Source organism: Dromaius novaehollandiae, chromosome 24, assembly GCF_036370855.1.
Source record: "Dromaius novaehollandiae isolate bDroNov1 chromosome 24, bDroNov1.hap1, whole genome shotgun sequence".
NCBI lineage: Eukaryota > Metazoa > Chordata > Aves > Casuariiformes > Dromaiidae > Dromaius > Dromaius novaehollandiae.
Window position 1 is genome coordinate 6,864,526 of NC_088121.1, and position 11,462 is coordinate 6,875,987.

General features: G+C 50.7%; 1 protein-coding gene across 2 annotated transcripts; it reads right to left on the reverse strand.

Annotated features, from left to right (window-relative positions):
• Positions 1–116: 116 nt before the first annotated feature.
• MTHFR (methylenetetrahydrofolate reductase) lies at positions 117–11,429 on the reverse strand. 2 transcript variants are annotated; one of them, XM_026095466.2, is made up of 12 exons: positions 11,264–11,429; positions 8,377–8,626; positions 6,987–7,225; positions 6,557–6,667; positions 6,202–6,395; positions 5,463–5,713; positions 4,601–4,735; positions 4,084–4,264; positions 3,501–3,683; positions 1,913–2,014; positions 1,557–1,676; positions 117–1,011 (listed from the first exon to the last, which is right to left on the reverse strand). In XM_026095466.2, the coding sequence occupies exons 2-12, from the start codon at positions 8,616–8,618 to the stop codon at positions 814–816; spliced, it is 1,956 nt and encodes a 651-aa protein (XP_025951251.1). In that variant the 5' UTR covers positions 8,619–8,626; positions 11,264–11,429; the 3' UTR covers positions 117–813. The 2 variants fall into 2 exon arrangements, with proteins under 2 accessions (XP_025951251.1, XP_064381688.1); XM_064525618.1 differs by lacking the exon at positions 11,264–11,429 and adding an exon at positions 8,214–8,270 and having other exon boundaries at positions 8,377–8,514.
• Positions 11,430–11,462: the final 33 nt, after the last annotated feature.

Sequence of the window (11,462 nt, forward strand, 5' to 3'; positions counted from 1 at the left end):
ACTGGCAGAACTGCTCCAGGAACAAGTGTTTTCTTAAAACCTTTGTCCTGAGGAGATTAGTTTGCAAACAGTGTTCTTTGTGCTGTTTACAAGAGTATAGCCTTGCACAAGAGATATCTGCCTTTTTATGCATTTTATTGTCCTTATTCAAAGAAGCACAGTGATTCCTACGCATTCTCACCCAGAAGTGAAATTCACATACTCCTATCAAAAGGCGAACAGGAAATATAGTAAAAGGGGACAAACGAGAGAAAATGTGAACCTTCTTCTGGAGTGAGTATGAAAGAGTCTGATAGGATCAGCTATGATCAAACAGATCTTAGGAGTGCAATGAAAAAGTAGCTTGAGCTTAATTTCAGGGTTGGTAACTGTGCTGAAATAGCCTCCTTGCATAGGAACTGCTGATAGGAGTGTTTTGGGCCCCACAGCAGCATTTCTGGAATGAGAAGATGACCAGTATCCCCCTGAGCATCATCACCTCTGCACACAAGGGTTCTCCTACACCTGTAATCAACATAGCAATGATCAGCACCTCTTCACCCTGCAGAGCTGGCCTTCAAGCTCAGTCTAGATCCTCAGCTCAGAGGTTCAGAAGGTTCTGGCTGCTGTTCAGTGAGAAGGGACCAGGGAGCCTTTGTTTTGGGGATAGAAAAGCATGTAGTGTGGGTAGATTTGAGAGCTAGCCTGGCTCTGAGCAAAGGTGGTCACTGGATTTAGGAGTGCATGGTCCACCACCATCCTGATAGTAGCTTCTTTTTCTCTCCCTGCAGTCAGTGGACGGAAGGAAGAGATAAGGGGACGGAGCAGGAATTTTCACTGCTCTGTTGGAGAATTCAGCAGCTCAAAAGTGTCATCCACAACCTGCCAGAGGCAGTTTTCGAGTGGAAAGTCATTGTCCACCAGGTTGACCAAGTAGTAGTTGTCATGGATGTACTGGATGATCATGCGAGAGGGTGACTCCTCTTCATAGAGCTTGGCCCACTGCTCAATCCACAGTGCAAAGGCCTCATCCTGCCAAGGAAGGAAAAAAAAAAAAGGAAGTGTTTGTAGGGGTGTAACGCACATGTTACAGAGCTGTATTTTCATACTACCTCATTTAGAACAACCAGTGTCATGTATGGCTGGCAAGCCTGTGGCTTGCTTCTTTTTATCTTGGTAAAAAAGCCAAGAGCTGAGCTGGTAACCTCCTGCTTTTCACAATCAGGGGAAAGTGTCCTGAACACAGTTGAAAGGAGGCACTCTTGCAGTAAAATGGCTCAATACTGCCTCTGTGTGTGTGTGAGAGGGGAGGGAGAGGTACAGCCCAGAGCTCTGGAGACTGGTACAGTGACACCAGTAGCTCTCCAGCCTCCTCTTACTGGGTCTCTAGTGTCTGTGAAAAGCTCTTGCTGGGGCAAAGCTCTCCTGGGAAACAGGAGGAGCTGTATTTGGACCTTAGGCTAATATCACCACCGTACTCAATTGTGAGAAGTATTACAGACATGAGGGTACAAACAAACCAGACACTGAACTCCCTGGGCATGACAGTAATGTACCCAACAGGAGGGAGGACTCACCTTCCAGAAGAGGAAGCTTACAGGATCCACCACAGTGGGCTGGATGATCTCTCTGCCTGGAAAGATGCCCCAGGTGACAGCATTGGGTTGCAGATCAGGAGCATTGGTGATATTCTGGTCCTGCCAAAGGAAGGGAATGCCTTCTGAAGCAGCTGCTGGAAAAGCAGGTACTGACTAAGCCACTGCATTTACCCTCTCCTTGTTAAGAGATCAGGCAGCTGCTGCAGGTCACAGCTGACTTGTTTCACTTTCCTCTCCCTTCATGTCCCACTGTGTTCCTGGGGATCTCTGAATCCTTGATATTTGCCTCTCCCTCAAGGTGGTGAAAGGAAAGTATCCCATAAACAGCAGCCTACCTTGACGTTGACAATGTGGTAGTTCACCCGCAACTCGTACTTCTTCAGCACTTTGAGCAGTGCCGTGACGATTTCACTGGAAGTGAAGAACTCTAGGTATGCCTGCAGGGGTGGGGAAGGGGGAGAGTGTAAGAGCCTTAACTCATGGCAGGGCTGGGACTTGTAGGAGCAACTGTGAGAACCGTTCTGGAGACTGTGCTGTGTGGAAGCCAGGCAGCATAAGACGTGTGCCTGTCCCCAGAAACAAATATCGCAGAGGTGGCTCAAGCGAAGGGCAGAGCAAATTAGTAAGGGAGCTGGCGGGGTGAAATCAGAGAAGACAGAGGTGACAGTCCGGGAGCTGCAAGCTCCTTGGTTTGCACCCATGTAAGCAGACAGGCTGGGATGTGCCCCAGGCAGTGTAACCACAACTGCTGTGCCTGGAAAGCAGCCCGTGCCAGGCAGACTGCTTGGAAGAGGCCTGAGCTTGACCTCTGTTCTGCATGGTATCCTCTGAAGAGCAGCAGCATGCTGAAGCAGCCCAGTCTGCTGGGAGGAGAAGCAAGGGGTCTCAGCTGGGCTTTCCCAGGCACCCCACCATTCCCAGCTCTCCTCTTTTGTCCACAGTCCTCTCTATGCTCACACAACCTAATTCTGCACTTGCTCCATTTACTGCTGCTCTGTGCTTGGCTGCTCTCAACAACTGCTTCCCCTCCCCCTTATTTCCTGGCTATTGTGTTGAATGATGGATTTCCCCTCATCTCCAGGGAATTTTTTTTGAAAATGTAACTGCGTTTGCCATCTGCTGGTCTCATGGCTTTAGCAGTTTGGATCCCTTTTGAACAATGTGGCTGCTTTGTTCCCTAGTTGTAGCCTCTTGCCTGGCATTTACCTTGACAGAGGAAGTTCCTATCACTGTCCTTATTGGCTAGGCTCTGGCAGTGCTGGAGAACAGCTCTGAGGAGGGCCTCAAAATGCATGACAGTAAGAGGAAGGTGTGGGAGGTAAGACTGCTTGCAGGCCACAGAAGGAACCTGGCCACTTTTTGAACAGCACAACAGTAGTGCTGTGTGGTGGGGGCAATTGGTGGAGAACCCTGCCTTAAAGCAGGACAGATAGGAGAATTTCTAAATGCCCAGCTAGTAGCATGAGAAGCTCAGTGGTACAGATACCACCTCATTGCTTCCCATTTTATCCAAAAACCCTGACTGCTTTCAGCATCACTGAATGAGATCAGATGCAGTGGGCAGGCATGTATTTGTATCAAAAATACCCAAGGAGACTTCATGGTGACCAGTGTCTTAACACATGGCAACTCGGAGTACCCAGTTTAGATGAAATGAATAACTTCATCACCCTGCTAGAGAAATGTGTTACCAGCAATTACTTTTCAAGAGTAAAAAGAAGGAACTGTTTTGAAGTGGGAGAAAACAGCTAGGGAGGTAAGCCACAGGGATGACATAGTTTGTCTCTAGTGACACCAGAGGAGCTTTTCCTTGTCTCAGCATGAAGGCATTAGGATAAGGAACTGGCAAAGCATCTGGGTGAAAGTCTAGGACCTCCCACCTAACAGACCAAACCGGGTACCTAGCCCAGAGGAATGCAGTACCTTTTGGAAGACATAACCCCCACTGGGCCCCCAGCCTACAATGGGGTCCGTGGATGGTTTGCCATTGATGTTTGGCTGGGAGTTGATGGTCAGGATTCCTCGTCTGTTGACCTTCTCCAGCTGCTCCTTCAGAAGGTTGGTCTCAGTAGCAAGAGGATCATCATTCCAAGGCATACATGTAACCTGTCACAAGGAGAGCAGATGTCTCACAATGAATGCAATAACCCTTTGGTTAACAGCTGGATGTTGAAGGAACTCAGAGGTACCCTAATGCTGTCAAACATGCCTGCCTCAGGAGACAGTTCCCGAGTTTGGTTCAAGGGGCAGGATCTACTCAACCCTGAGAATGACTGCTGAAGCCTGTCACTGCCGGTTCTGCCATTCTGCAGCAGCTTCCTCTTTATGCTGAGTCCTAGCTCTGACTGCTGGATTCCATATGGTAGGAGTATCCCACTATCAGCAATTTCTTTTGGATAGAGGTGAGTACGAATCCTTGTTTAGGAGAGCACAGTAGTAAGAGCAAGAGGAAATAAGAGCTGTTGTCTGTGCCGCACCGACCTGCCCTCCCTGGGCCATCACTCACCCTGTGTCCGTTCTTGTTGGGCTCTCCAGTGATGTAACACGTGAACACTTCAAAGACGCTCTCTTCACTGGTCAGTTCTTCTCCCCACATCTTCAGGAGCTCCTCCCGGGGAGACTTGCTCTTCAAGTAGAAGAGATAATAGTCCTTCAGTTCCCCAAAGGCTGGAGAGGAGGAGTTACCCCTGTGAGGGGAGCAAACACAGGATTAACAGGCCAGAGGAGTAAGATGAGCTGATTTGGCGATGCAACACAACAGTCACCTGAAAAGAGGAGGAATATCCAGCACGATCCACCCACCGAGAGACCAAAAGCCTCAGCACTTCAGTGCTATATCTTATCCTCACCTCACTCAGCTCCAAACAATTGGGAACCACTTCAGGAAGAAGCCACCATTTCAGCCACACCCCAGGGTATGCTCGAGACACCTGCTAACTCATAAGCCCAAAGCTGAAACCAACTGTGCAGCAGACTTTCATACAACACCTCTACCTCCCTTCCATTGCAGGCTGACAGCTTACCATCGACCATTGGGGAAATCATCCCACTCTTGAGTTCGATAGATGTAACTCTTTGGCCTAGAGGCCCAGAATATTGGCCGAACATCTTCAACTCTTCTCTTGGGGTGAGCACTGACTGCCCAGGGCAGAGGCCGCCTGCACAGGAAGAGCAGAAATTAACAGAATTCCTCTGCTGACTTTCCACTGGAGGGTAGAAGCCCTCCTCCTAGAAAAATTGACCCCTGGGGAGAGCAAATAATAGGGTCTGAAAACAATTAGACTTGTCAGGAAGGAGGACAGATAGCTCTTCATCCTTTATGGAACATCTTAGCCCACCCATTTCCCTCACAGGATGCTCAGTGGGTGTTTGTTAAGTGGTTAACTGCAGGACTGATGCCCAAGATTGGATGAGGTGAGGGAAAGGCAATATGTGAAGCTGTTTCTAACAAACAAACAAGCAAAAAAAAATTCCTAGCCAGCAGTTTTCCCTCTGCTACATCTTTCTTTGCTGAAGCCTGTGGACTCAGAGAGGACCTGTTCCCTGTATCGGCTGTAGAGCACCCTAGAAATCCACACCGGAAGCTTATATAGCACTTAGCTAGTAAGAGAGGTGGTGACCGATTTCAGGAAAGACATTTCTTCCAAATGGCAGCTCTAAGAAGGGTTTGGGTTTTTTGAAGTTCCAGAGCAGGCTACTTTTAAACCACCTCATTAAAACAAATTCTCGCCTCAGCTGCCCCCTCTGTCCTCCCAGCTTTTATCAGAGACCAGGAAGGTGCTAACAGAAGTAGGGGAGGAGAAGTGCCAACCCATCCATTGCTTGTGCTTTCAGTGGATGGCATGTGTAAGGGAAACTAGCAGGAAGCCAGCATATTCTGCTCACCTGGGGTCTTCTTTCCACATGCCTATGCGCTTAAGGACTTCAGTAGTGGCCACTTCCCGATTGAGGGTGTAAAAATGGAGCCCATGGACCATGCCACTATCCAACAGCTCCCGGCACATGGACACTGCCAGCTCCACCCCGTAGTTCCGGATAGCTGCATCATTGTCCTTGATGGGTTCAATCACATCTTTGATTTCTTGAGGCACTTCCAGCTTGGAAAGCCTCACCAGCTGGCGCAGGGAGTGGTAACCCTGGATGAGGAGGCAGGAGATTTTCACTTTTCCAGCTCCTTTCCTGACATCCCAGTAACACAGGTACTTGATCTCAGTATTATGGCAGGAGATTTGGAAGTGGGGCTCCTGGATTCTACTTCCAGACCCCTTCCGTAGGATGGTAATGCAGTCCTGGTCATGTCACTTCAAGTAATTTCTCCACATAACTTTATTCATTGCCTGACCCTGGCATGCTGACAGTGACGACACCAAAGCCATAAATCCTTAGGACTTACTGCCTTTTATATCCCTCTTTGCCATTTGGGCATAGAAAACCTTTTAAGCTTGTTGTTTCACCCCTATGGGTTTAATTTGGCAAGCCACCTACAAATTTATCAGATGCTGAGCACCCACACTTCCCAGAAATTTTGTGGAGGGTGTTCACAGACCTCTTTCAGGCCCTGAACTCAGCAACACAGCCTCCTGGGTCATTATTCTCTCTCCAAGACAGAGTTATCAGATTTCACCTGTATAGGGAAGATGCCAGGTACAATGGGGCAGGTGATGCCAATGGCCTGACAGTCCTTCATGAACTTGAGAAAGGTTTCTGATCGGAAGAAGAGCTGTGTGATGATGAAGTCTGCTCCAGCAAAGACTTTCTCCTTCAGGTGCCTCAGGTCTGCCTCATAGCTTTCTGCTTCAGGATGACCCTTCGGGTAGCCTTTAGGGGGAATGGGAAATGGGAAAAGCTGAACCAGGACAGGAGACACTAGAAATCATGCAGTCTTGGTATTCTGTCACTTACAGCCTGGGCCCAGATGAGGGACTGCTGATTTCCCCACCTCAGACCCTGCCCCGCACTCTGTAATGAAAGACATTTACCTGCCACACAGATGTCAAAGTAATCATCAAACTCATTGCGGATGTGCTTCACTAAATCAACAGCATAGTTGAATCCTTCTACCTCTTCCTCCCATTCCTCACCAGCAGGGTCTGAGAAGAGAACAAATCCACAGCTCTCTCCAGCTGCTTGCTGGATTTGGATCAGTTAGCTCTGCAAAAGCCTCCTGCTACCAAAAGGAAGAGAAAATGAAGCCTCAAGTTTGCAATTTTACCCATGGACTGCTTGCCTCTACCCTTGAGCTGAAGGGACTGCTAACAAAGGGATCAGGTGAAATTCAGTCTCAGCATTTGATTCCTGCAGTGGAAGGGGTCTCTAAATCATATTTCTCCATTTTAGCCTGGAGTCAATTGTAATACAACATGACCTCAGCCCTATGCCTTGTAAGTGCTCTAGGACAAAAGGATTCACCTCCACGTAATGCCATGATGTTCTTCAACCCCAGCCGCTTAGCCCTCTGCAGATGCCCTGTGATCTCGTCCTTGGTCTGGTTGCAGCATGTCATGTGGAGGATGGTCTCCAGGCCACAGTAGTTGACTGCAGTGCTGGCAATGATCATGGAAGATGTCTCCTTGTCAGACCCTGGGTCACCTGCAGGGTGCCATGTCACATCAATGAAGAGGGGACCGCCTGCTCCCATGCGATCAAACCTGTGGATTTTAGAGCTGTATTAATCTACCAGGTAGCCAGCTCCCCTCTCTATGCCTGGGATATCTTGCTCACTGCCAAACTGCTCGCACCAGGCAGAGGGAGCTTGGATGACAGCAGCAGAAGAGACAAAGTGTTAAATTATGAGTTTAGCAAATGGCCAATGTAATAAGGAGAGCTGGCATTTAAGACTGTGTGAGGAGCAGCTGAGAATCTTTTTTTGGAAGAAGAGGCAACTTAATTCTTCTCTGTAGAATAAACTTCTTCCCAGCACCTCTGTCAGACTGATAAGTCTTCCGATAGAGAACAATGCAAGTCCCATTCCTTTTAAGATAAGAAACTATGCTGGAACCTCCTGTTCCCAGCTTTATACTGGGAAAAAGAAAGTCTTGGCTGTAGAGGCCAAGGCTAGGAAAAGAGGGACCAGATCTCTATTTTTTTCCCCAAGTGTGCCTAACAGAAGAGACAAGTTCTCCTCTAGCTTGTCTCCCTCCTGCTCTGGACTGGAACGGGTCCTGTTCGAGGTAAACCCAGCACTGACATAGAGCAATTACAAGAATTGTGAAACTCTGTCTTCTCCAAGTGAGGACGTGGTGACTCCTGGGGCTCCCCACTAGGCCCAGGACAACCTTTGGCCCTGTTGAGAACTGTCACCTTTCATTTAGCATGTAGATGGGGACATCTATCTCAGAGGCTAAAACTGTAGTCCTCGGTAGTACAGAGGCACAAATCATAGTGGCTGGATGACCCTGAAAGCAAGTGGGATTCTCTGTTCTAGGGACATAGGCACACTGACATTCAAGTAACATTTTCTGCTTCTAATGGGCACTTTTCTGCTCTGTTGGCCCCCAGCGCTCTGCTTCAGCCACAGAGCACAACAGTAGGGTTGCTCAATCTTCACAGAGCATGGGAGAGGGGATACAATCTGGCCTCCTCAGAAACCCCACCATGACACTTAACTCTTCAGGGCTTCCAAGGAAAACAAGTTACCTGGCATCCATTACCCTTCTCAGCAGGAAAGCAGAGCCCCATTACCTGCTTCGTCACCTGGAAGGGGAGACAGAGCACGGGCCTGAGCCTGCCTCATTAGCTACTCCCCAGCCTTCCACCAAAGGCACTTCATCTCTCCTCTCTCCCACCCTGCAGCCCTCACCTGGAGATGAGATTGACGGCACCACTGGCTGTGCGTGGAGGGAAGAACTCCAAAGAGAACCACTTGTCTCCAGAGTCCTGCCGTCGGCGCATCTTCTCCCGCAGTCGCTCATGACGTTCGGCATCGAGGACAGGAGTGGAGCAGCGTGAACTATCCTTGGAGCTCTCGCTCCCGCTACTGCTGCCACCATCAGACTTGGAGCTGGAGCTGGCACTGCAGGTATGTTGAGTCTCATTGACCATGGTGAACTCTGTGGTGGAGAGAAACAGGAGGAGCACCGTGGGTATGAGAGATCTTACCAAGGAGCAGTAAGTACTGGGGTGGGGAGCAGATGACTGCAGGTAAAAGGGAAGGGAAGCCTGTGCCAAGACCACCATTTAAAAAAAAAACAACAAAAACATCCAGCAGTTTGTTTTGCCAGGCCTCGCTACAAGCTGTGGTGGGCAGTCTGACTAGAAACAAAAAGAAGGGTGTGTTTAGATAGTATTAGCAGAAATAACACAGCAGATGGCTTCACGCCACCTCGATACAGCTCTTCTGTGGCCGCTGGGTCAAATTTGGCTCTCGGAACAGTCAGGTCAACATCACTTTGGCCTTAAGGTGACTACAGCTTAGTAAACCGTGATGCCCATGTGACTCAGGTGAGGGCCTCTTTGATCTTGTGGCCTTGGACTGGACATGCCAGCAATTTATGTTAGAGCAGCTGCCTCTTGGTCATGATCATGTGCCATCTGCACAGTTTCCCTTCTGTTTGTTCCCAAAAGGCAGTGTTTCTTTACAGTGTAGACAGGAGGGCAACTGCTGATGGGGTAGGTAGACAAGAATGCACAGATTATTGATTGGTCAGAAAAAAAAGGAAAGAATCCCCCCTGGGTCAGGCTACCCTGACAAGTGCCAAGCTGCTCTAGTCCTCTCTGCTTTGTTCTCACTGGCATCGACCAGTTGCATTCCTATACCTTAGTTTTTCTCTATGAGATATACCATCTCCACAGACACTTGTTTCCTGAGCCATCTGCTCCACACACTCAGGTCTTTCCCCCACCACATACACTTGCTTGCTCCTTTCCTCACCAATTGCAGCTGCTTTGAAACAAGTTCAGCAGAAGTCTTTCAGCTGACCCAGCAAGGTGTCCCATATGGGCAAATTGTTCCAGGAAGGACAAACTACCAACCTCATGTAACCATGGATCAGCATGTCTCCTGCAGAGCTGGGGAGAGGAACACACCCAGACCGTCCGCTTTTCCCTTCCTTGTTGTAACATGATCAGCTGTGCTTGTTTGGCTTTACAGATGGGGAAACAGCACTGCACAGCAAGTCAGAGGCACAAGTGGGTCTAGGTTGCGCAACTCTGCTTAGCTCTCTGGGCCGCAACGGCATTGCTAGATGTCCTCTCCCTGGAGTACTTTACTCTGTGCCTTGAAAATTAGGCAGTGATTACAGACAATTAGAGAAGAGCTGCCGTAAAGTTTATCTGCATTATTTACTTACCTACCTGCCAAAACTTACAATCAGTAACAGGAAGGAGCAAGTTGGCTGAACATGACATAACATTAGCACCTGTTTTGGAGGAAATAGTTGCACAAGCTACTGCACTCATGGCACTCTGTCCTTGTCATAAACTGTCGGTTTAGGTCAGCCAAACAGACTTTGAGCTCTTCTTCTACTGTTTACAGTGCAGTTGCCAATCAAGCAGGAAAAAAAAAAAAAAAAAAAAAACTTTGGGAGAAGGCTGCTTTTGCCACCTGGGGATCTCTCCAGCAGGCAGATTTGAGAAAGGAGTGCAGGGCTTCTGGTGCCAAGAGAAGCAGGGAGTCTCAGATCTCTTGTGTACCAACATAGCAGGCTATGGCAAACTCAACAACACAGACCTATTAACAATTGGAGCAAAAGCAACCAACCAAGTGCACAGTAGAAGCACTGACCAAGCTCTCATCACAGACCTCACACAGCTGTGGGCAGAAGCTTACAGGTCTTGCAAAGAGAAGAGAGTTTCTCTAAACAGCAAAAGGAATTGCAAAATAAGACAATTTTAAACACCAAGCAGCTCCTTTGGGTCTCAGTGAGCCATGTCCCTACCACACTGCAAAGCTCAGAGCAGAGATCCCTGGCCCAGCACATTAATGCTGGTCTGCATGGTGTGTCTGTTGTATTTGTGTGATGCTGTCAGGACCTGTTTTTGGGGGTGTCTCCACTGCTGGGCCAGAGATGACTCCTGAAAAGGCAGTGCAGAGGTCTGCAAGCTCCCAAGCTTGATTTTGCCCCCTGCCCCAAGCTAGTGAAACTCAGCTGCGTGCCCACCAGGGACTTGGGCAGGGCTTTGCTGTCGTGGGCCACAGCATCAGGCTAACGGGCTGTGCAGGGCAGAGCCGTCTCCCCTGTGCTGCAGGAGCAGGCCAGGGACCCGTGTCTGTATCTGCTGCCTCGTTTGCAGGGTAACTGCCAGGGCAGATGGGTGGACACCGTCCGCACAGCCGGCCAAGGGGAAGCCCACGGGAGAGGCCCAGCAGGGCTCGGGTGCCCGCGGGGGCGAAGGGGGAGCCGGCAGCGCAGGATGCGGCGGCGGGAACACGGCTGCCGGCGGCTCGGGGGCCCTGCCACGGCTGCCTTTGTGCTCGCTGAGCCGCAGCCAGGGACGGAGGGAGAAGCGCCTTCGGGCTGCAGCCTAAGCGCTCCTTCACCTCAGGTGACCCCCGCGGGAGCGCGGCTCGGCCCCGCTAGACAGGGCTGCCGCTTCCCGGAGGAGCCGGCGGGCAGGCGGCGGGTCGGGCCGAGCCAGCCCCGCTCCGGCGTGACAGCAGGAGCCGCCCCTGCCCTAGAGCCCCCGCCCCGCCGGCGGCAGGAAGGGATCGGGGCCCCGCGCCCCCCGCCCGCCCGCGGCCCGCTCACCTGCCCGCGGCGCTAGGCGCTGCCCGTGGCGGGCCGCCCCATGCCGCGGCCGCCTTAAGCCCTGCCGCGGGGGCCGGCTCGCGCGCTCCGCCCGCACTTTCCCTTTCCCGACATGGCGGCGCGGCCTCAGCTCCCCCCGCGCGTCACCGCGAGGGGCGGGGCCGGGAGCGCCCCTAGCGCCGCCCCCGCGGGTGGGGGG

Bases quoted from the DNA above. Each gene is read 5' to 3' on its own strand.
- MTHFR (XM_026095466.2), bottom strand. From the start codon at position 8,618: ATGGTCAATGAGACTCAACATACCTGCAGTGCCAGCTCCAGCTCCAAG. The intron at 4,736-5,462 runs GTGAGCAGAATA...CTTCCTGTGCAG, and splicing joins ATGTGGAAAGAAGACCCCAG to GCGGCCTCTGCCCTGGGCAG. The intron at 3,684-4,083 runs GTGAGTGATGGC...TCCTTGTGACAG, and splicing joins CCAACAAGAACGGACACAGG to GTTACATGTATGCCTTGGAA.